The sequence below is a fragment of the Triturus cristatus genome, chromosome 1_2 (genome assembly GCF_964204655.1).
Source record: "Triturus cristatus chromosome 1_2, aTriCri1.1, whole genome shotgun sequence".
NCBI classification, from domain to species: Eukaryota; Metazoa; Chordata; class Amphibia; order Caudata; family Salamandridae; genus Triturus; species Triturus cristatus.
The window spans coordinates 781581729-781607775 of record NC_140580.1 but is presented as its reverse complement, the minus strand read 5'-3'; the positions used below and the strand labels follow the sequence as shown (position 1 = coordinate 781607775).

Here is a 26047-nt window from a genome sequence, read left to right as displayed (position 1 = left end):
AGGGATAGTGCTCCGTGGGTTGAGCAGATGAGTTTTAGACGGGAAGCTAGAAGGAGCATCTTAGATCGAGCTCTGACTAAGTGAATGTACTTCTTAAGGGAGTCTTCACTTCTGACACCTTTTTGATTCTCTTGCCTGGGATGGGGAATGCTAAGTAGGGATGTCACCTTAGAGACAGTGTAAGGATAGACATGTTTGTTTTTTCCTTTGACTGATGATTCCTAAAATAGATATTGGTCTAACTATCGTTTTCTTTGATGATTTTAGAATCAGTAATTCTTTTTGTTTTGAGTCGAATGAGAATCCTGCGTAGGCTTGCTTTTGTGTTAGTGCCCATTTACCTTCAACACCTTGTACTGAGGTGTTTGTATGTTCAGTTGTTTTTGGTTGTAATAAAATCTTACACATTTGAGATTCGGAGTCAGTGGTCATTTCCAAATGAAATCTAATTTTGGTAAATATATTTTGATAATTGTATTCATCCCCTCTACGCTATTCGGCAGATAAAAAGATCCTGGCGACCTGTGAGGATTCTTGGAGATAACCAGGCAGGCAAGAATCCGGTCCTATCACATCTATGTATTTTAGAGTGCTACTCATCCCAATGTAGACTGTCAGAGAGCTTTAAATCACTAACATATTATACAGTCATACAAGACTGTACATAAATATATCAGAAACATTACTTAATACAATCAGGACTGCAAGACATAGGAGTCACGGGTCATCCATACTAGTAGGCATGATATGTTAAGTGTGTTTGGTCTGGAGAAACGAAGAGGCAGATTAGCTAAGTCCTTAAGATGTGCAAGAACCAACGTTGCCATGTTGCATTGAGTTAAAAAGAGAGAGCACAACAGCACCATATCTTCAAAGATATGGTGCTGTTGTTCTCTCTAGTGCTGGTGTGCCTTAGTCTACCTTTCAAAAATGTACACACCCTAGTGCAAGGGTGTTTGAGTGATGACAAGCTTAGGTTTCATACCGGAAGGTACTTATCGGCCACAAAATTCTGTGCTTTCGCAAAGTTTAACACTTTACCAGTTTGTATATATGCCGTACAATGCAGCACACAGGCAACATTGGAAAGGTTCGGAGAATAAAAATTTACCCTTGCCTCTAGGAGTTGTAATTTTATGCCAATTCCTCTTTACCAAACACAGTAGATAGGGAATAGCGTCTAAATCTGGTTGACTGCATGGCAACGTACATGTGCCACAATATGGCATGCCTTCATAATGTAAAGTAGCACATTGTGATAGATTGTGCTACTTATGGCTATTATCCAATGCAATTCATGATTTGCTCTGAGAGTAAACCTGAAAACAACACTTTGCACCAGGCTTCATCGCTTTTGTGATGCAAACCAAGTGCTGAGTGTTAGTATATCCGCCCCATAAATGTAACTGCATTACTGGGATGTCAAACTAATGAAATTGAATTGCTCCACAAAGGAACTCCTTTTGGCAATCTTAGAAAAACGAAAGATTGAGATTGAAGGGGGAAAAACAATAAGGTTCTGAACATATGCCGCTCAATATGCATACTTCACTTTTATGCCAGTTCATAGCTCATTGTGCCATATTAGAATGCTTGCTACTTATGAACTCCAAGTAACAAAATGATCAGTGACAAAGGCAATAACCATCTAAGCTATTTATGTAAAATACTAACCTGTGATCAGCATCTCACACCTTGTGCTTGGTAGCAGGAACAGTAACACTCTATGGTACTATATCATGATTAAAAACTCACAGGACAAATCGCAGCTCTCCTTGTAATTAAGCCCTGAAAAATGCCACACACACAAAGATCTGTGCAGACTGCTGTTGTCTCAGTTTAGGGGGCACCCCTTGAACCTTGGCGTAAAGTGCAACAGCTCCGGTTGCACCGCCTTAAAGCCATCACTGGTCTGATGGCAGACAATTGCTGCTTATTGGAAGGGTGTTCATTGACTGTGGTCACTTCTAGGAGGGCAGAGGTGTTCGAATTTAATGAGGAGATCACCTCATGGTGCTAAAGCACATCCCCTAGGGCTCATCTAACTAAGGGTGTCCTCGACTTGGATACCAGAGTACAAAGCCGAAGTTGCCTAGATGGCACTCCTAGGCTCTTTGCCTGACGATGGCAAGGACTTGTGCTTGGGTACATTCCAGTAGATATGTGGTAAGATGTGGATGTTCTGTAGACTAATCCACAGGCCACTTTAAATAATAAAAAAACATTGAAATTGTCTTTTTGTCCCTTCAAATTTAATGCCAAGATTATTTTACAATGAATAATAATAGACATAAACGGTCAAATTCACTAATTACAGAGGAAATAGGCAGAAATTAACTCCTACGTTTGGAGTGCATTTCTGAAGTTTTATGAATTCTCACATAATTCCTGGACTATTAATGGGTATCTGTGTACATTTTCCCACGCATATTTGGAAGACAAAAGTGTATTTGCATTTGAAGCTTCTCTTATTTCTACCTGGGAAACAAACGCACGTGCATTTTGGGGATTTTCTTTCTTAGTTCCTTCCCTAAATTCACACTTTCTAATGCCTTGGTAGGATTAATTCTGCAAGTATATTTCGAGTGGATTACTACCCGAAGAGGTTTAATGAATACACAATATTTGGTTCTTTACTAAGCCACCCTGGAACATCAGAAATTCTGCTCTGAGAGCGGATATACTGCCACTGAGATTGCACCTTAGTGGCAGAACTTCTGTGTAAGCATGTCTCTTTTATCTGGTCAACATCAAACCATTTCTGCTTTATACATTTTAAATGTATAAGCTTACATTCACTCCCCATTGTGTTTGACCCATGACAATGTATTCACTCCCCATAGTGTGTGATCCTGGACAATGCATTTAATTTGGTTACATCTCAGTTACTAAAGTGAAAATTGCAAGTGCCTAGAAGCTTTCTCACATACTTTAAAATATATGAAGAATGTGGATATTAACTTAGATTTTTCCATAAGAATTTTACTAAGGTAGGTAGCAAATTGCAGCACTTTACAATTGGAGGCCATTGAAGTGATGGTGGCCTGCTGAAGTATATAGACCACAATGCCTATGAAGTCCTTAAATAAAGCAAACTGTTTAATAATTCACGCCATGTTTCTCAAAGGTTGGTTTGTTTGAGAGTTGGCAGCTGCCACGCAGCCCTCCATTTTTTCTTTAATTCACAAAGAGAAAGGGGTCCTAAGGGGCACTTTTACAAATAGGTTACCACATCCTCTATGGTCTATGTAACTTACCAATGTTTTGTAACCAGATATTGGTTGAAAAACATTGGGCCAGATGTATGTAGATAGCATTTTGCGATTCACTAATTGCGAATCACAAGGATTCGCAATTAGGAAATCACAAAATGCAATGTATGAAGGTGTATAGTACACCTTTTGCGATTTCTAGGGGGTCGCAAATTACCTACCTCATGAATATTAATGAGGTAGGTCGCAATTTAGGACCCCCTAGGAATCGCAAAAATCACAGGGATGGTGACCTGCTGAGGTCAGCAGACCACCATGTCCGTGATTGCTTTTCAATAAAGCAATCTGTTTTTTTTTTGTAAAGCAGCCAGTTTTCCTTAAAAGGAAAACAAGATGCTTTACAAAACGAAAAATGAAAAGTTTTCTTTTCATTTTGTAAGAGCAGGCAGTGGTCCGTGGGACCACTGCCTGCTCTTAAAAATGGTGTTACAACCATTCACAAAGGGGAAGAGGACCCCTTCCCATTTGCGAATGGGTTACCACCTAGTAGTTGATAAAATGTGAATGTTTTGCGAGTGCAATTGCGGTCACAAACATTCATACATAGAGGGGGCAACCGGAACACACCCCTTCGTAATACCGAATCGCAAACCCAAAATGAGGTTTGCTGCATCGGAAAAGCAATTTTTGCATTTGCAAACAGGCAGATTTTGCGAATCTGCCTGTTTGCATAATGTTTGATACATCTGCCCCATCGATACATAACATATCGAGTCAGTATTTGGAAGGACCATCTACAGCACGCCCCTTTCAGATACCGAATTGGTATACATTTGCAATCCTATTTTAGGCATCAAAAAACCTTTTTCGGAAATGCCATTTTTGTGCTTAATCGAAGCATTTGTGATCTTTAAAATGATTAGTAGTTCTGGCCATTAGTGCACAGTTCAAACACAATGCCACAACGCCTTTATGTTAGTATCCAAGTATCAATATTAGTCTGTTTATGTGCCTATATTTTCCAATTCACATTATATCCCTTATTTTAGCCAAACGTCTAGCATTTCTTAGCCAAAATATTTACTTTATTTTATCTATTTATAAAATATTAGTAGCAAAACAAAGGAAACAATCTTTGATTTTTTTTTTAAACTTTTCTCAGCAGAAAAAGGAAATCCTCAAAAAGAATGCCTACAAAATCACCTGAAAAAATATACAAGTAGAAGGTTTGCATCCTCAATTGTATGTGTCCTATTTGCAAAGTAAGTCAGAAATTAGCTCCATTTGGGTTTCTCATACATTTAGCGCAAATGTGCACCTTCGGCCAAGGTTTAGTTTAGGAGGCTGCACCCGAAAACAACTGCTTTATAAGTCACACTCATATGAGGCATTGAAGAGATGTTAAAACCAGCCGAGGCACGAACAGGTAAGAGCGGTGGGGCAGTTGAGCCGGGTGAGGGGGGATTTTGACGGACAATGACCAGGGCAAATTAAATAAATAATTAATTTGCCCTGGTCATCGTCCGTCGAAATCCCATTTAACCCGGCCCCACCGCTCTTACCTGTACGGGCCGCAGTTGGTTAAAACCTGAACAACTCGGTTTGCCCTTCAAAGGTCTCCCATTTGCTGACGGATGACTGATGCCCTTAGTGGAAGTGGTAGGAGTTGCAAGGGATATAATGTCTTGGGATTATTTTCATGCCAAACTGCATTGTAAAAGCAAGGGTGAAATTGACGTTTTACTGAGAAACCTAATGGGTTCCATGGCATAGTTAATAAGGGGTGCTTTTTTATTTTATTCTATTATGCTTGCTTTAAATGCTTTTTGAGCAGTTATGAACAAATGGCAGGTGATGTGCCACTCAGAGGTTCGTAAAAGATATCCAGTAAGATGTTTAGTGGAGCAGCATTTGTGGTCAATTGAGGACATATATTAGGAGTCCACTGCTGTCCATGAATGCATTAAGGCTCAAAAACATTTAAAAGTGAGTGCAGCAAAACAAAAGGAGCCCCCGCATCAAGAGGGGGTCATATTTTCAAGCCCTCAGCTTCACAAGAGCATCACGTTTTTGGCGTTCTGGTGGCGCAGCACCATTTTCCATATTTACAAGGTGGCACTAAGCCACTTTGTGTGGTTTAACGCCACCTTGTAAATATGCCCCTTTCTGCCACAGTTCTTTGCAGAAAAGGGACTTGGAATGGGTGTTGCTGTGGGTGTTCCACCACAACACCCATTGCTTTTTGATGCTGCCTTAGATTTACAAGGTTGAGGCAGCCCCAAGAACTAACACCATAGAATTCCAGGTGTTAGAATGGTGCAAAGAGGAGAAATTATCAATTCTTCCACTTTTTTTGCTCTTTCCATGTGTGCGCATTCTGCAGCACGCACAGAGGATGCAAATCACCATAATTGATTGTTCATGCGCAGGCATCGTTGCATCATGGTGTCAGGGTGCCTGCGCTATGCAGCTTTTTTTGACCCAGCGTTAGGGGAAACACAGGGGTGCGCTGTATTCCTGTGAATACGGTGCATCCCTGAGTTTTGAAAATGTTGCAGCGGCGCACTGCCATATTTGGCGCAGCCCTGAACTGCAACATTTTCTTGTGAATATGCCCCTTACTTTTTTCTGTATGTATTGGGAGAGTGAGAGTCAAGAAGGGAAGTGTGGCTCGAAAACAAATCCAGCATCATATTATTCAAAATTTCTTCATCTGCACTGTGCCTTCCTTTAAAGCAGGAGTTACTGTATCAAAAAATGCTGCTCCAAAAGCATGTGCAGTGCAGAAATAGTCAGGCGACTTTTGCTGATAATTCTAAGTGTGCTGCTGGGAGGCTGAGGCTGTGATGTCTTCCAAGGATCAAATACATAAGCTCTTACTTATTCGAAAATGTAGTAAGTGGACATTTTCACATGTGCTTTTGTACTCAACCATGAATCTATTTGACTGTTTCTCCAGAAATCTCTTCTCTTAAATCCTTCCCAAATTCGAATGTGTTCCCCCCTCATTACTTCCTTGAAATGCATTTACTTCTGCTCTTCACATAAGTTGAAAGCAATCTGAAAAATGTTTTTGATTGTCCTCAAACAGTCAAATTTGCGCCTGTTTTCTACCTTTTGGCCCTCACCACTAACTAATACCCATGCTCTGCTCTTGTGAGAAGATTAATTAACAGATAGCATTGCACAAGACTGATGTAAATTTCGGTATGAGTAAATCTATTCACAAGTGAAAAATCAGGTTCTTAAGTCACAAACCTAAAATTGCTTGATAAATTCGTCTTTTTGTGTAACATATGTGCTCAAATAAGTTTTGAATCAGACCCTATGTAGATAGGGAGGGTTCTGAAGGCCTTTGGCAGATCTTAGGCCTTGCCTATGACTTGGCATAATTTTTCCCTAACTTTTGGGACTTCAATGATGTGGCTATTTTACAACTACAGCATCTGAGCTTTGTAACTTCTTGGCGTGGTTTGCTTGGAATTTTGGAAGTAGCATCTTGTGAACCAGAAACAATTTCCTGAACATAGACTGGCCGACAGGAGTAGGCAGAGAATTCCTCTCAGGATTTCTGTAATGCAGTCTCTCGCCAGCACGTTGCATGTTAAACGAGGTGTACATACAATAAATTATCCAGGAAAGCAAGGGAGGAGTTAGGCGAGCTAGCAATACTAATGTTGATTCAACACACCTTGGTAGGTAAAATGTCTTAATTCACAATCCTATAGTGGACTTCATGAAGTTAATCTTCTATTTTCCTTATAGGATTCAGTGCCAAGCTGAACTGGATCATAAAGACCCGCTAAAACCTTCTGCAATGTCAGCCCCACATGTAGCCAAACAGGGTGAGTGTACACCCATGTAGGATTTGTAGGGAAGGGATATTCACATCTTTATTTGTTCTGAAGATGGGACTCAGTGATGCACTTTTACATCATGGTCTGCTATAGTACATATGAATATTATCCCCTTGCAGCAGCAAAACTAGCCTACTTCATAGCATCCATCTGGGACACTTTATGCCTTCTCTCTGCATCTATGTGTGATTTCATGGAGCTGATAACTTGTTGATTAGAGAATCACTCAGTTCAATTTAGATGATGATAGACAAGGGTTAAGAGTGAAATTCAGGGATCTTGCAGATGTTGAGAGTGAAGCCTGAACCCTTCAAAAGACTGCTTCAGCCATGCATCTATGGGCATATATTTAAGTTTCCCTGCCAGAAGCAGGAAATCTGTCACTAATGGTTTCATCTCCAGGATGGGTCTCAGCATCTTCTAGTTTCTAATGCACCCAATGACATGTTTGAGTTGCCTGTGGCTCACTATAGTAAAGACCTGTGAGGCAGTTCAGTGGCCTCCAAACACAAGGGAGTAGAGCTATCCACCTGGCTCAGCAAGACTCCTATCAGCTTCACATACGGTTTGAATAGCAGTGATGTAAAAAAGGAACACATCAACGAGGCTATCATATATGTTGTTTTCCACTGGTAATTGTATCGCCCTTGACTAATTTGTGGCTCATAGTTATCTCTGTGTATCCCAGTGGCTAACTGCAGGCTTTGAAGGTCACAGCTTCACATTTTGTGCAATATCCTGCTTCTTACACAAATATGAACATTTGTCAAAGTTCCTTCTGGAAAACTGAATTCTGGATGTAAGTTGAATTTACTGCTCAGTGCAAGCACTAGAAGTTGGCTGGTTCTCCTTATTCATGATCAGATCCAGTAAGTTATTTTCATTCTGGCTCTTATGACTCTTATGTCAATTCAGGATGAAAACAGCCTGCTCACTTCTGCTGAACAATATGTAAGAACTCATTGTCTTCTCTGACTAATGTATGTTATCATCAAAGGCACATTCTTGGCTATCTCCCCCGGACTGAGAAACTTGATCTCAAAATCCAACAGTTACTTCAGACTTCCTTTATTCAAGTTGATAGAAATATACTTATGATGTTTCATTTATCATTGCAAGGGGTAGATGAGAAAAACAGTTGCAGAACATGTAAGCAGGTGTCCAATGTCATCTTTTCTTAACTATTATTTACTACTGATATGGAAATTGCTTACAACAATTCAACTGGTGAGAGTTAAATTAATGACTAATTAGCTGGAGTATAGGAGATCAGAGTGAATCTAGGGCTATTATATCATTGAAACAAGATCTCCTCATGTGAAATATGGGATTTGAGACCACTGCGTTTTTGCACTAAATGTAACTAAATGTAGAAAACACATTGCAATTAACACATAAACAGTTGTTGCTAACATTGCTTTCCTGTGAAGAACAGCATTTTAGTATTATGATTACACTGTAATTCACAGGACACATGTTTCTCTCCTATGAAACTTTTAGCAAGGTGGTAAAATAATTTAAAACACAGCAAGAAACACATGAAACAGAAAAATAAAAAAATATGAAGACAAAAATAAAAAACGTATTTTGCAATGTAAATACTACTTTTCCAATTCATCATTACTTGAACATTCTGTAAACTAATTTTACAGTTTCACTTCCTTTCATATATAGCTCGAAAACTGTAGAAAATACACAAGCTGACAATTTATTGAGGTGAAAGCCATGTGTTTGTTGTTATATAGTTTAACCATTCCCAACAAACATTGGGAAAAATGGTAGAAAAATGTTGTATTTATTTCTTACAATTTCACAAAATGGCTACATAACTGTAGGTATTACAGGTAGTTAAAAGAACCTGGGTATGCACCTCTATAGGCCACTTCTTTTAATTTTTTCAACATGACCCTTCCAAGTACCTCTTCACTGTTGAAGGTGAATGGTGGAAAAAGCAAGCGTTGTACAATTCTCGCAACCACAAGTTGTAGAGTTAGATTTAAAAAAGGACCCAAGACAAATACAGCATTTTACAGAGATCTCACAGAATCAAACAGTAGGTAGATTACACAAATCGTACATGCTCTGGCCTCCCACGGCATTAGAGATAACATCATCAACACCTTTAACAGTATTGATGATGAATTGCTTCCTTGTGAGTCATGAAATAACAGCCATAGATATAACTGCCAACTGTAACCAATACACCAAGATTAGACATAAGCCTCCTAAACCCATCTTGAAGTATAAATCAAATATCAGTTTTCAATATAAGGCAGAAATACAATCATTGTGTACCCAAGCATCAGCTTTCCAGTTTGAGGACACCCACACAATCTGCTGTCAAACACAAACTTTTTCTTTAGTATAAATAAGCTAACCTGACTACCATTCTAACAATTGCCTCGAACCCACACAGAGAGCCTTGCCCTAACTCCAGAGAAGTAAATAAGTCCAACCTTAAGCAGGTCCCATTGTACCGACAACCTCAGTAGACACCAAACCACACCTGAAATGCATGCTACTAAACTGCAGATCGGCAAAGAAACAGCAGTGGACATTGCTGACCTCATCCTTGCCCACAAGCTTGACCTCTTACTCCTAACAGAAATATGGCTAAAGGACATATTAATCCCACCTAGCTATGACATTATATGATCAGACAGACTGAATGGACTGGGTGGAGGTATTGCCTGCACACACCACAGTGACCTCGCGGTGAATCAGTTACAAACCGTCGAGTTATCCGCTTGCGGATACCTTTGCATAAACCTTGTGAGTAACAACAAACCCCGATGTACACTACACATGATCTACCACCCTCCACGAGACAACCTCACGTTCATCGAACAAATCCTGGAAATCATCACTACCAACGTAGGACAACACTGCTACCAGATCTTCCTAGGAGACTTCAACCTTCATTGGAACGGCCGCAATGATCTCTGAGAAAACAGCCTAAAATCCTTTCTAGTGGACCTTAACCTGAACCAAATCTGTGACAGCCCTACACACAACCTGGGTGCAACCCTAGACCTAAACATTCCTAAATCAAACTCCATTCAACTCGAATCTATCATCCCATGCTACTGGACAAATCGCCACTGCATCCCCTTTCTCATCACTGAACCAGTGAGGATACATAAACCACAACTTAAGAAACCCAGACAATGGAAAAGGATCCCTCGTGACTTAGACCTTAATGACTTGACATCCCTCAGCAATAACGCCTTGCCTTCTCCAGCGGACATGTCAGATGAACATGACCTTACAAACCACTGCAACAACTCCATGATGACCATCTTGATACAGTTGCGCCGTTACAGCTAAAAAGATTCTCCACTAGAGACTCCAAACCATGGTACAATGGGAGCCTAAATGAAGAAAGACGCAATTTGAGACTAGCCTAACGAGTGTCCCTATACCACCTCAAGCACCTGCGATCACTCAGGAACACCTACAATAATCACATCAGAAACTCCAAAGCAAATTTCTTTAGCGTTGAACTAGACAAAGCCAAAAATCATCCAAGAAAACTGTTCAAAATGATCAAATATCAATCTACTCAAAAACCCAACCTCTGCACAATGGGATCCCTTCCGCTACCAAACTGCAACATATTTGACTCATTCTTTCTTGAAAAGTCTAAAAAGATTGAAAGTGATCTCCAAACAGCAATTGAGCTCCTCCCGATGATACCCCCGAATAGCCTTGGCCAGCATATGATCGTTCAGCACCCAGACCTACATGGGCTCTACCTCAAAAACAACGCGCTGTGGGACACTTTCAAAATCTTTGATGAAAATGCCGTTCTTAATATCTTAACAACACTTAAACCGTCAAACCACTTCTGAGACCCTCTACCAGTTAACATCTTCAATGAGATTAAAACCTGTTTACTCCCTCTCTGGACTAAGATAGTGACTGCTTCAGTACTCAAAGGGGCGTTACCAGCCTGCATAAAATCAGGGCAGGTAACCCCATTCTAAAAAAAAACACAGCGGATCATACGAACCCCGATAACTTCTGTCCCATCTCCACCATTCCCTCTCTGGCAAACCTCCTTGAGAAATGTGTACATACCAAGCTATGCAATCACATTGATCAGTTCCACCTTATTGACCAATTCCAATCCGGTTTCCGTCAGGGTCACAGCACGGAAACTGTCCTTACCCACATTGTTGAAGACGCGCTTAAAATGCTAGATCAGAACAAATCTTGCCTCCTAATCCTTCTAGACCTATCCTCAGCCTTTGACATGGTCAAACATGACAGCCTCCTTGAATTACTTGAACACAGAATGGAATTATCCCAGGGCCAACATTATTCCCCTGATGACCAGAATTATGCCACTAATGCTCACAATATATTGGCATAGACATCAATATGCTAAAGCTGCCAAAATGTCATGGATTGCAGCAGTAATGGCAAGAAGGCCCGTAATATGATAATGAAGACCAATATAATACCAAGTACACCATAACCTCCATTATCCTGAGACTGCTGGCAACATGTCAATGATGGGCATTGCTATGCTGAGCTGTCAGTATGCCATTTATGGCCAATGGGGGTGCAAGTTATGCCACGGACAGCATTATGCCAGAACCCATTGCAAATCCCCTGCCTACCCCCAACAGATGTCATAGCACTTTAGCAGGAACAGGCTCAAGAAGCTGTTAAGATTGTAAGATTATCGACGTCAGGTCCCTAACTCCTCTGTCCAAGGCTGCGAGTGTGAAGCAATTAAAGGGGAGGAGGGTTTATAAGGGCAGTCCTTTCCTCACTGCAGTGTTTTTTACATGCACAGTGCAAGTTGAAAGAGGATGATGGCTCAGGTGCCCTCCAGCTACAGGCGGTGTGCATGGGCAAGAATGACATTAATTAAGGCAAGTGTTTGTGTTCAGATCCTCCGCTTAGCTAATCACAGAACATAGGTGGCGGTTAGAAATTAGTGGGACTGTGATATGAATGCCCTAATTAGCCAGCCACCACTGTTCATAATGAGATATGACACTGATACACTTTCATTGATAAATTAGTTTGATTTCTTTAGGCAGAAGCACTTCCTGTATATCATGCCCATATCTGCTATTTAACTCTTCCCAGTACAATTTCTGCAAACTGAGGTATGATGTTCATAAAGAAGCATGAGTTCCCATGTCATCTGGACAAAATTTAGAATTTCTATACAGTGGGAACATTTATGATAGAAGTTTTGTACCAAGGTATGCATTCTGGACTGAGAAATGTTATAGGGTACAAAATAGGAGAACACAGGAAGCAGAGCATAGTTAGAAGCGTGGGATCACACAATGGTTAGATTGAAATTCAAAATGTGTCTGTATCAAAAAGCTTTTCGCTTAAAACACTCTGCTGAGCTCAGTTAGAACTCAATTCAACTGGTTAAATTGTGAAGTCTCAATTGGGAGCAAATAAGACACACATAGGGGATGATTACAATACAGCCCTAAAGGCTGCGACTGCATTGTAATGGGCCAGTCGGTTTCCTTTCTGACTGACTTATTATGATGGAGGCGGTCAGAAAGGAAACCGGACGGTCAATCCGGCTGGCTTTTGTCTTGGAGAGCCCGTCCACCAGTCAGAATCCGGCTTGTAATCTCAAGAGCGTCTCTTTCTACCCTTGAGATTACGATCACGCTTTCTGGAATGGTTTCCAAGTGGTCTGTCTGACACGGAAACCATGTCGGAAAGCGTGTTAGGGGGCCCCCAGGAAGCCCTCCTTTGGTGTACAGCCTCAGCTGAGAGGCCGGGGGGGCACCGTGAGGTGCCTGCCACAGGGTGCAGGTGTGAAATGCACCTCCCATTTCACTATGGAAGCATGCATTACGGCTGGTTTATGGCTGTAATACATGCTTCCATAGTGAAATATAGGAATGCGGCCGAACAGTGTTCAGTTGCATCCTAATGGGGGAGCCGGGATCGCCGACTGGGTGTCGTTTGGTCCAATAACCGAGTCATGCAGGGCGGAATTGATTCCGCACCCAAATTATAATGAGCCCCATAATGGTAACACATGCTATTCCACAGTATAGTTTACATAACATTACAGTAGAACATTATAATGTTTGAAGCGCTATACTAGACAATTAAGTTGCTCAGTGTTAATAATTGCTATAAAAGCCTTCTGCTCCGACATTATAATGTTTGTTTTTCTGTTTCTCCATTTTAAATTAGAACAGTCTGGCTTCAGTGGGTGTAATATTTATATAACCTTATAGCTCTTTAGTCTCGGGATACACTGTTTGTGATAAGCCATCTCCTTCGTTATAGGCCTGCATGTGTGGCTGGGTATGTAACTCAGGTTTACGGTTTTTAACAAATGGTAGTCCTACAAAGCTGTTTATTTCTCAATATTAGGTAATGCTACACTCACATAATCAGCAAGCAAATAGTTTGACAAATATTTTTATGGAAATATGTTGTGATGAGGTGCACAAAAGTGCAACTATGAAAGTAAATTGTTCATCCTGATTCACAGAATAAGATTAGGTGGAATTTCAAGCTTGAAAACTGTACTTACAACAGCGTAAAAACTGCCAATTAGTTGGATTTTCTGTATGTTTCAATTTAAATAGGAAATGAAGGAGAGAAGATTTATCTGAAGAGAACTATTTCCCCCGCCTTATTTAAATAACACATGCCTGTATAATTTACTACATTATAATAAAAATACCTCAGGGATGTAATTAATTTCTAGAAGCCACAGCGATGGGACCACACTGATCAAGTAGAAGAAGATTGCTGGTGAAAACCTGTTAACAAAAACAAAATGAAGAGAGTAAAATAATGGATGCAAAAATATATATGTAAGGGGCACATTTACAATACATACATACATACACAATCATCAAATGTTCAATGAAGGGCCATCAGGGCACGATTTCATACTGTTATTTCTGACCTCTGGTAACTTTAAATTAAACATGGCAATTTCATTCTGGTTCCATTATTCCATGTGGAGGCCAATTTAGAAAGTGACCCAAATTCCCTTTTTTGAGGGCAACTCCAATTTGACATACTGAAAACCACAAGCACTTTCAGGCTGGGCCAAATCAAATGTTCATTCTATGTTACATAACATTTAAGTTTGTGTTCTGGAATACAGATTTGTTGATTCTATGAGAAAAAACAGACTAGAAAACTAGAAATTGCAAATATATAAGCTTGAAAAATGTATACATAAAACAAATGCCCCCAACTAAAAGTTAACCCTTTTTAGTTCATAAATATACCCAAATTCACTTTCTACCTCATTTTTAATGGGGTGGTTTACCATCTGACTCCGGGCCAGATGTATCAAAGGGTTTTACCCATTCTATGTCTACAGGAAAAGGTGTTCATACATATAGCCCTCAGTTTTTAACATTTTGGGAGAAAGAGCTTTACACTGAAATTAGATGCATGTTAAAGCTTTTGCAGGGAAAAGATAATGTATTGTCAATATTTTGGCATTGTATACTTTTTAAGGCATTCTTTTTCAGTCTATGTTTCACACACTATTACTATAATGTTGTTCTTCATGAATTTATATAGATATACAAAAAATAGGTGCAGTGAATTGCAGGTAATACATTCATTTTAGGATAATTCTAGACTGAGAGCTGGGTTTAAAAAATTCAACCAACTTTTTAAACTTCATTTTTATAAAATATAAACATAGTCTAGGCAAACTACATTTCTGGCCTGGTATCATTAACGATATTGAGAGTTCAGTTAACAGATATATTGTACTGAATTTCCAGCAATTTGCTCAGCAGCGGCCCATGCAGGTAAGATCAGTGGGGCAGTGGGGCCGGGTTAGGGGGATTCAAGAGATGACCACCAGGTAAAATTAAATAAATAATGAATTTTCCTCATCGTCTGTCGAAATCCCCCCTCCACCCGACCCCACCGCCCCACCCCTCTTACCTGCACGGGTCACTGCTGAATTTGCTAAACATAAAAGCCCATTGGAAAACATACCGGGGATAATAAACTCAACGGAAATCTAAGTGGGGAAAAAAAGGATGAAAGAGTCTAGTGGCATTTCACCTGCAGGGGCTTTCTTGAACACATTTCCTTTTTAATTTGAAGCTCATTTCAGTACTTGTTTTAAATGTTTTCTCTTAGGCCATGTTTACTAGAGTCTCAGAGGTGATCGCAATATTTATCATACTCATAAAATATGATACCTGTACCACAGAATTTTCTAAATATAATAAACTAAACCTATTCTTACTTTTCCTTTACAGTGGGAAGTTACATTTAGGTTTTGGTGCTCTCTACATCAGAATCAGCACGCACACAGTAATTCAAGGGCATTTTCACACACTATAATTCGGCAGAATGGACTTGCTGAAATATACCCTCCAAAAAAAGTGTGCAGGATGCATTTTTTACAGCACATTCTGAGTTTTCCCAATGCAGAAATTGGTTGTATGGCCCCAAAAACATTGTTGTGCAAAAATATCAATGTTAAACTATCGCCATAAAAAAGATTGACTTTACACACATCTAATATGCTGTACCATAATATTGATTATAAAAATATCAGGGTGTAAAATATCGATATTATATTAGTAGATATCTATCTATATATGAATAACCATTTTAAAATGTAAAATACAAGTTTCATTATTATGATAAATATATTTTTTAAACAAATAGATTTGTCAATATATATACATACATTTCAAAATTGTAATACATTATTTGTACAAATACATATAACCTATTTGTTATGGATTAATAATTAAATATTTTGAAACTCAATAAATAATTTACATTCGGAATCATTTTTAAATAAAAACAAATATAACATTATCAATAGTTTTTAAAAAACTGAACAATTTAAACATAATTTTTTTTTAACACAATGCGGACCGCACCGGCGATTAGGATGCCACCGCCACCGTGGCATCCTCCATTCCCAGCATTGTGGCGGGCGGTGCTGTGAGCACCGCCTGCCACAATGCTGGGAATGCACTGCGTGCATTGTTATGCACAAGGTGACAGGCACCGCGAGGTGCCTGTCACCACGTCCATGACAATGCAGGGGGGTACCATAGGTACCCCCCCTGTGCACCTACCACCCCCCCCAATACCCTGGGGGCCCGCAAAGGGCCCCCGGAAGAGAATTCTGCATGCCTTTCCATGGTGGCGTTGTTTCCGCCTCCATGCTAATATGGATGGCCGTGTCTAGCAGACACTGCCACCTTATTAAACCCTTTTCCGGGCAGAAAAGCGGTGGATGGTCTTCTCGTCCGCCGCGGTACCCCTGCCATACTAATCTGGAGGGGGGTAAATGGGTGGCGGGCGGGGAAGGATGTATGGCGGATCGCCTCTGCCGTGCGGGCGGAGGCGATCCGCCCTACATCCTAATGGGCCTCTCTGTATTCATACAGATACTACTCATGAATCTGTTTGTGAATAGCAAACAATTGTAAGCTTACACAAAAGTGTAAGTTTACCTTTGTGAATCAGGTCCACATTCTTTAAATATTAAACCATTGTAAAAAAAATTAAAGAAAATATAACAGAAACTACTATTTATATACTCCATAAACATTGAAAGAAGCTCAAAGATTTTTAATACTAAAAACAAACCCAGAAAAATATTCAATAAATAAAGAAATGTATAAAACTATGCATTTAAATTTAGCAAGATGAAAAAATATGAAAACAAAAACAAGGGTAAGTAATTCCTATTAATCTAACCCCAATCCAAAAGGTATAATAAACATAGCTCAAATTAAAACATATTTAAAATACAGTAATATAAATCCAATCCAACAAAGATTAAGAAAAATGCAGAAATGGGTGTGACGGTCAGGAGGCAGAATTTCTATTCCAAGAAACTTTGGGGAAGTGCATATGTTTTTTTTTGGGGGGGGGTGGTGGTAAGGTTTACTATTTTAGGTAAAGTCTAGCTAAAATTGAAGTACATGCATTTATTTGGAGGGGCTGATATTTACTACTCTAACAACAGACCTGTGAATGTTGCAGAAATTGCACACATTTGATGGAAGGAGGTCATATGAGCTATTCTAACTTCAATCCAACGAACATTGAGGGAAAAACATTAACTTGTAGGATGATTTAAAATTCAAACTCCAGTCAAAGAAATATTGTTCAAAGTGTATATATTTTTGGGGGGTCGGATTTACTAGTCTAACTTCAGTCCAACTAACATTGTGCGAAGTGTGTATATTTTGGGAGTCTAAGCTTACTATTCTAACTCCAGTCCAAATAACACTGAGGAAAGTGCTTATATTTGAGGGGGCAGACTTGGTACTTTAACTCTGGCCCAACTAACATTAGGAAGGTGCAGTACCTTGAGGGGTACAATTTAATATTCCAACAATACATCAACAAACATTGGGAAAGTGGATACACTTAGGGTGATCAGATTTATTATTTTAACTCCAGTTCAACTAAATAAGCAGAGGTTGGCCCAGCACTCAAATAAGTAAATTTAAGTGACAATTTGTAATAAATCTTATTCACAATATAACAAGATGCAGTCCATCCGGATCTTCCCAAACAAAGAAAAGCGCTTACAGAGTTTGATTTTAGATACAATTTTTTTTTATGTCCCAGTTCGATTCTCTTTTCGGAACCGGACGACCTCACAGAAGCACAGGAGATACATTTCCCACATAACTGGTTAATAGAGGACTGCAAGTGCTAATCACATCCTTTCATATGGTGCACACAATTGATAGAACCAAATGATAATGATTTACTCTGCAAATTTGACCTAATTGCACTTTAAATATTACATCTCTAGTAATTGTTTACGACAGCAAGCCCTGAAGAAGTCCGCATGAGGACAAAATGCGTCAGCGATCATGAATTTTATGAATTTGTATACCAATAAAGAATAAAAGAATGTTTGTATCTACAATCAAACTCTGCCATCGCTTTTCTTTGTTTGGGAAGATCCTGATGGACTGCGTCTTGTATATTGTGAATAAGATTTATTACAAATTGTCACTTACAGTTACTTATTTGAGTGCTTGGCCAACCTCTGCTTATTCTGTTTAAGTGACTTGTATGTCATTTCTTTAGGGCACATGGAGGCCATGCCCTAGGCCTTTTACACCTATCTCAATATAGGAAATAGAGCCTAGATAAGGTACTTTTGACTAGTGCAGGATCTTTGCACTGTCCTCCCTTTTTATGTTGAGCTTCATTCCAGTTCAACTAACATTAGGGGAAGTTCATATATCTAAGAGAGTCAGATTTATTATTCTAACATCATCCAACTAACTTAAAGAAGGGAGCATAAGCCGAGGATGTGTCAGACTTACTATTTTAACTTGAGTCCAACAGATACTGGGGAAAGTGCCTGTGTTTGCAAGGGTCAGTTTTACCATTCTAAATTAAATCCAACAAACATCTGGAAAAGTGCCTACATTTGCGGAGGGCAGAATTGCTCAAACTCCAGCTCGAGGAACAGTGGGGACAATCCATATATTAGGGGTTGTTAAATTCAACAAAGTTCATAAATTGGTGGCAGGGGCAGATTTACTATTTAATGCCCATTCCCAGCAAACACTGGGGAAAGTGGCAGATGTACTATTCTAAATCCAGCCCCAACAAGCACTGTGGAAGGGACTAATACTAATAGGAATAGTTGTAATTTAAAATTAATTACACTATTAAAAAAACAATTTAATAAATGTGCAATTTTAAAAAGATATTTATTATTAATTAATATTTATTTTAACTATTGATGGATCCCATAATAAATTTCACAACCTAAAATTAAAAAATAATTAGGCAATGTAAAATAAACATGTACAGAAATACTACCAATGTAAACATTAACAAGATTAATATAATGATTAAAATAAAATATCTACTTATTTTAAATACTACCCACCTAATCCCTCAATGAACCGTACAACCCGGAAATAAAATGAATCAACAAATTAAAAAATAATCATGTATACAAATGAATAACAATTTAAAAATGTACATAGATTAACATATTATTCAATTAAGAATAATTAACATATATCTTAAAAAACTACCATCCCAATTCCACAATAAACCCAGTAAGCTAAAAAAAAATACCTTAAAGGATACTCTAAAGTTTAATAAAATAATTATTATAAAAAAAGTCACAATAAAATCCTTTAAGAAATAAAAGCATAATACAATACACATATAATATATTTTAAAAAAACAATATTATAGTAAATTACATTTTAAAGTTCGACATTATACTAACAAACTAAAAAACCTTTTCTTAACTTCAATATTTTATTTTACAATGTTATTGTAATCACAGTATTTTGACCATGATATTATGGCAAGAAGATATTTTTGAGTCAATATTATTGTGGAATAGCGAAGAAAATACTGCATTACTCAGAATTCCAATACGTGTAGTAATAGGCCCCTAGCATAGCACATTACATCAATTCAGGCAGATGCTTTCTAAGGACAAAAGGGACAAAGAGGAGCCTCAATGTTGTAACTCAACATCATTGCACATATACCAGCTTATGGCCTTTATTACGAGTCTGGCAGTCCATGGGCAGCCAGACTCTCGGGCGCATTGGTGGCGGACTTCTGACTACCCCATAACAACCAGGGTTGTTGGGCTACCCTTGGACCACTGCAACCACCAGAAATCGGAGATCCCTGGTGGTGGTGCAGCGATACTGAGGCCACAATATGTGTGGCAGGGCTGCTGCGGCCCAGCCAAGCATATTACGAGTTTCCTCACTGCCACACTTGCCATGGTGGTGAGGAAACAAAGAGGCCTAACAGTTCCCCCTTGTGCCTCACATCATGTGGATGCACACAGAGGGGCACAACATGTGCCCTCTGTGTGCGTGCACACCAGCACCTGCACGGCATGGACTACAGCAGTCCTTACCATGCAGGTACTGCCTTTGATGTTCCCATTGTGGTGCCTATTTCATAGGCACTGCCCTAATCTATACATATATATTTACTTTAAAACAATTAATAAACTATTATTTTTAATTTATGCTAAAAGTTCAAAATAATATACAAAATAACAATATATGTTCATGATTTAAAATATTAAAAAAACAAAAATCAATAATAAATTAAAACATTCAACTATTAAAAATATTTAAACTTAAATTTCACAATACAATCAGTGCAAGTAGGGAAAGTGTTTGATAGCAAATGGGTAAAAATAACTATTCCCACTCCACTGAGTGCAAAAGTAGCATAAGTGTTGGATAGGGGAGGAATTAAATTTAATATTCCAGCTCCACAGAGTGCAACAGTAGGAAAAGTGTTAGATAGCGGAGAAGTAAGAATGACTTTTCCCACTCCAAAGAGTGCAACAGTCGGGAAATTGGGTGGGATAGCGGAGGGGTAAAAATTACTATACCCGCTCCAGAGAGTTCAACAGTAGGATAAGTGTTGGATAGCAAAGGGGTCAAATTTACTATTCCCACTCCAGTGAGAGCAACAGTAGGGAAAGTGGTGGATAGCGATGGGGCTACAATTACTATTCCCACTCGTAAGAGTGCAACAGTAGAGAAAGTGTTGGATAGCGGAGGAGTAAAAATTACTATTCCCACTCCATTGAATGCAACAGTAGGATAAGTGTTGGATAGCGGAGGGGTCGAAATTACAATTCCCACTCCAGTGACTGCAACAGTAGGAAAAGTGTCGGATAACCGAGGGGTAAAAATTACTATTCCCACTCCAGTGAGTGCAACAGTAGGGAAAGTGTTGGATAGCAGAAGGGTAAAAATTACTATTCCCACTCCAGTGAGTGCAACAGTAGGGAAAGTGGTGGATAGCGGTGGGGCTACAATTACTATTCCCACTCGAAAGAGTGCAACAGTAGAGAAAGTGTTGGATAGCGGAGGGGTAAAAATTACTATTCCCACTCCAGTGAATGCAACAGTAGGATAAGTGTTGGATAGCGGAGGGGTAGAAAATTGTATTCCGACTCCGGTGAGTGCAACAGTAGGGAAAGTATTGCATAGCGGATGGGTACAAATTACTATTCCAAATCCAGTGAGTGCAACAGTAGGGAAAGTGCTGGATAGCGGAAAGGAAAAAATTACTACTCCCACTTCATTGAGTGCAACATTAGACTATCAGACGGAGTTGACGGCTGCAGTTTCTCTTCCCTTCCAGATTCATCGTATGCCGGCCCTTATCAAGGAGGCCTACGCGGTCACACTGTACATGTTAATTCTCTCCAAGGACCTCACATCACTTTTTGCCCTGAAGAAGTTCATTGCATATGAACGAAACGCATTGGCTGGTAATTTTCTGTATTTGGATTCTGATGAAAATAAAGGGTCTATTGAGACAACCTAATCAAGACTATGGGCCATATGTAGGTAGGAATTTTACCGATTCGGTGTTTATGAATCGGTAAATGTAATGTAGGTAAAAAAATACCGATTCGGTAAGTGTCGGTATTTTAGAATCGGTATTTACCGATTCGGTAATGGTAACTTGTTTCCCATTGATTCCTATGGGCCAGGAGGCCCATAGGATTCAATGGGAAGCCAGTTACCATTACCGAATCGGTAAATACCGATTCGGTAATGGGGGGAGCACAATCAAGGGTGGCAGGGTGTCACAGTGACACCCTGTTGCACCCCTGATTCCTGCATGTGTGCACATGTGGCACACATACATGCCCTAAGGGCATGTATGTCTGCCACATTGTACACTTCTAAGGGCCAAATAATGCTTTTACTAAGACATTCGTCATTTACCACCAACTTTTAGTTGGTGGTAAATAACGAATCCACACTACACCCACACACTCTCCCTACATCTCATTTCAGGATTCGGTATTTACCGAATTGGTAAAATTAACGATTCGGTAATTTTACCGATTCGGTAAATTACCGAATCCTGAAATGATCCCCCTACATAGCAAAAGCCTAAATACCGGTCGGTAACGGTATATTTACCGAAAATCGGCCGTTACCGACCGGTATTAGGCTTCCTACATATGGCCCTATATGCTTTATTGAAAAACTATCTTCACTTAACGGGTGGTGCACCACTCCATGTCTTGGGCTCATCTTGTGTCTGCTTCGCAGCTGACACCCAACAACGGCAGGTGCTGGAGTAGCTTGTGCACACCCAGCTGGACTTATTGTTGAACCAAACACAAAGGGAACACAGCAGGGGAGTGCGGTCACTGCGTCCACCGCTGCCTGTAACTGTACTCTGCAACATTAGGGAAAGTGTTGGATAGCAGAGAGACAAAAATTACTATTCACACTCAAACACTTAAAACAAAAATAAAACGTTTAAAAATCATAAAATTAAATAAACACTATTTAAAAACGGGAAAATCAAATATATTAAATATATAAAAAGAAAACATATTATAATATTAATTACATAAGACAAAAACCTACAAATAATATATAAAATAAAATAACAAATACATTTATAAAAAATCATTCTTTTAAACTAGAAAATATTTACAAACAAAAAATGAATTAATACATAAATGTATTTATTTTATTTCCTATCCTATAACACCACACCAATAACAAAACACTTCAACATTTTTAATTATATTTTCCCCCATAGTTAACATAATTAATAATCAATAAAAAAAATTATTAATAAAAACAACTAAGAAACATTAATAGACTACACACATTTTAACACTATAATATGTACAACATACACCTAAATTAAATTATAACATAATAAAACACAATTAAAACAGATTGTTAAATTACAAACTATTACTATTAACAACTAATAATAAAGTAAATAAAAGGTATTTAATACCTACCCTTTACCCCTTTAAAAGTAAAAACAACACACAAAAATAAACAATTACTCAAAATAAATATCAAATAATTAACATTAACAACTATATATTAATTAATTAAATACAAATTACTTTCCACCCTTTATTCCTATAAATACCACAACACACACCTAATATATTAATAGCACTTTTACCATAATTAATTACCAATTAATTAATTACAATTAATTAAGATCTAATTATTAATTCATCAATTAAAAATAGATTACTTCCCACCCTTTACACCTATAAACGCCACAACACACAGCTAAAATTAATTACACAATTACCATAATTAATTACCAATTATTTTTTTAACAACCAAATATTCATTCATAAATTAAAAATAAATTACTTCCCAACCTTTACACCTATGAACCACAACACACAGCTAAAATTAATCACACCATTGCTATCATTTATTACCAATTAATTCATTAAAATTAATTAACAACCAATTACTATTTAATTAATAATAAATTACTTTACACATTTATCACTATAACATTGCAATTAAACAAATATTAATAAATAACTTATAATCAATACATTTTATTGATGCAGCGTGCGCAATGTAATTTGTTTTTATTTATTTATTTACTCAACTCCGGTCGGCCGTATGCCGCAGTTTACTACCCCCCACCCTGACCCTCCCCCGCTCTGGCTCACCGCCCCGCAGCACTCACTCGAGGAGCTGCTACTGAACGATTTGCCGTTGAGGATTCACGGCTGGATTACATAGGTGTGTTTTTTAGAAACAAGGCTATTTCAGAAGGTAATTGCCCTTGAACTGCGATATGGATCTAACAGCAGTTTACAGATAAGACTAAAATTGAACCCTCCTGGGCATACAGCAGACCTATTAAGAGTAAATGCAGTGTAAATCTAGGGAGTTTTCACACTCAATGGACACATCAGATATTAATTGACTTGGAGCTGACAAAGAGGAGCATAATTCCGTGTCTCCCTCTAAACATAATAGACATTTTTTCTCTACAGGCGAAGGGGTACTGTGTAACCCATTTAACCATACAAACCCCACTGCAAGGACTGAGGGAAGAGGTGCCCTAAATTCCAAAGTACACTTACTGTCAAAGGGGAGTCAACCCTCCAAAATCTATACCAATATCAAGGGCCCGATTTGACAAAAGGGTGATTCCCTAAATATGCTATCCTGGAACGTAGTGCAAATTGAACCCAAACTCTCAGATCCAGAGTGGGGTTTGTTTATTGATAGGCACCATATTATGCTCCTTCAGGAAACACGGGCTACTAACTCAATATATAAATGTGGCTTTCTGACTTTTAGTGAAAATGCAATCCCTTCTCTGGGAAGGCGTCCGTCAGGAGGACTCTTGATAAGGTTTAGTCTAGATTTGTTTCCAGTGTCGAGACTTGTTCCATCTGATTCGAGAGATCTGCTTTCCCTTGAAATAAAAAATGTTATATATTTGATCTCCCATAGTAGAGAAATGGATGATTTGATGGGGCAGTTTAATCAGAGAGTCATCAAAATTGTAGCAGGGAGACTGTTTCACACACATTCTGTCTGTCCCTGGTTGCAATGCTCCTGAAGCCAATTGCCTGGCAGTAATAAACAATACCTGGGGCAGCTTATTAAGAACATATCAAAGGTAGGAGCTCAATTTGTAAATCTAATTATTGACCATGACCTGAAAATTGCAAATGGCAATACACAATCTGATTGCCCACCATGTCCAACTTTTAAAAGAGGTTTAAGCCCCTCAAGAATAGATTACATATTGGTGGACAACGATAAATGACCAGATCTATTTTATATAATGGTAACTCCCAGAACTGACAGCGACCACAAAGCATTAAGGGCGACTTTCTCTATGCCCCATTTAGAGATGCAAAATTGGCCCATGTTATAATAATGGACTCACTAGTAATGACCAATAACTAAAGAAATGCATACAAGAGCAGCATTTGTATGAAACTAACACAGGCTGACCTCACGAACATTCAGAATGTCAATTTTGATAGTATCCACTGTGAACAAATGGAGTTATTAAGAGCATGCTTTGTGAAGGAACAGAGGAGAGGTACTTGCCAAACCCCTCTGGTACACAAAAATGTGTTGGTTAGAAAAATGTAATCTTTTAAGAGATATAAAAAAAAGGGCAAAGGACTAGAAATTGCCAAGGCTTGGAATCGGTACAAGATCGCACTATCTAGAGCTAATGGGGAATGAGAAGCAGAATAATGATCAGTAATTACAGAAGCTCTAGAGATAGGGGACCAAAAGGTTTTTGGGAAACTAAAAGCAGTTAACTCACGCTCTAAACCAAGATATATGGGTCACCCACTTTAGTAGTTTGTACAAGGGTCAGGACTATTTAAAAACATTTAATAGTTCTCCTGTGGAAGAAATGGATGAGACTGTGGGGAACATCACACACGGGGAGAGTGGCGTACCCACTCCCAATGCAGCTCAACTATATTTTACTCTAGCTGAAACTGATCCGGCATTAAAACAGTTGAAAAAGAAAAGGTGCCTGGAGTGGAAGGTATACCAGGGAATATCTCTCATTACATTGCGATGCACTACATCGCTTGCTTTTACAATGTGGTCATAACAACGACCTTGTTGTTAGTACGCAATGAATTTACATAGCAAGTCATTACAACAACTTACACTAGGGGACGCGCTGGACTTAGGAATAGTATTAATTACTATTCCTACTCCAGTTTGTGCAACAGTAGGGAAGGTGTTGGAATTCATTTCCAATACCTCAGCGCCCCCTAATGCAAGTCGTTGTAATGACTTGCGATGCAAATGCATCGCGTACTAACAACACGTTTGTTGTAACGACCGCGTTGTAATGGTAATGCGATGTAATGACAGCATTGTAAACACTGTTTCCTATACCAGGTGATCTGTTCTTACCACAACCCGAAATTTGGTCCCCATACGTAAATACAGTATGTAACAGCATTTTAAAAGGTGACCCAATTCCCTCCACATGGCATCATACCCATATATAAAAAGGGTGAAAGAGATAACCCCTCTAATTACAGGCCTATAAGCCTGCTGGATAACACACAAAATATTTTTTGCAGGCAGATGGTATTTAGGCTTCATGACTGAATAGAAGAGAATAACATTCTTGAAGATGCACGAGCAGGTTTCAGAACCAAGATCAGTCCCTTGGAGCAGG

General features: G+C 38.8%; 1 protein-coding gene across 1 annotated transcript in view; it reads right to left on the bottom strand.

Annotated features, from left to right (window-relative positions):
- The window catches only part of TMEM26 (transmembrane protein 26), a 527742-nt gene that overhangs the window by 142688 nt on the left and 359007 nt on the right, over positions 1-26047 (bottom strand). Inside the window, exon 2 of the mRNA XM_085608791.1 lies at positions 13761-13839. Coding sequence (XP_085464917.1) covers positions 13761-13839 — 79 coding nt within the window. The remainder of the gene's footprint in view (positions 1-13760; positions 13840-26047) is intronic.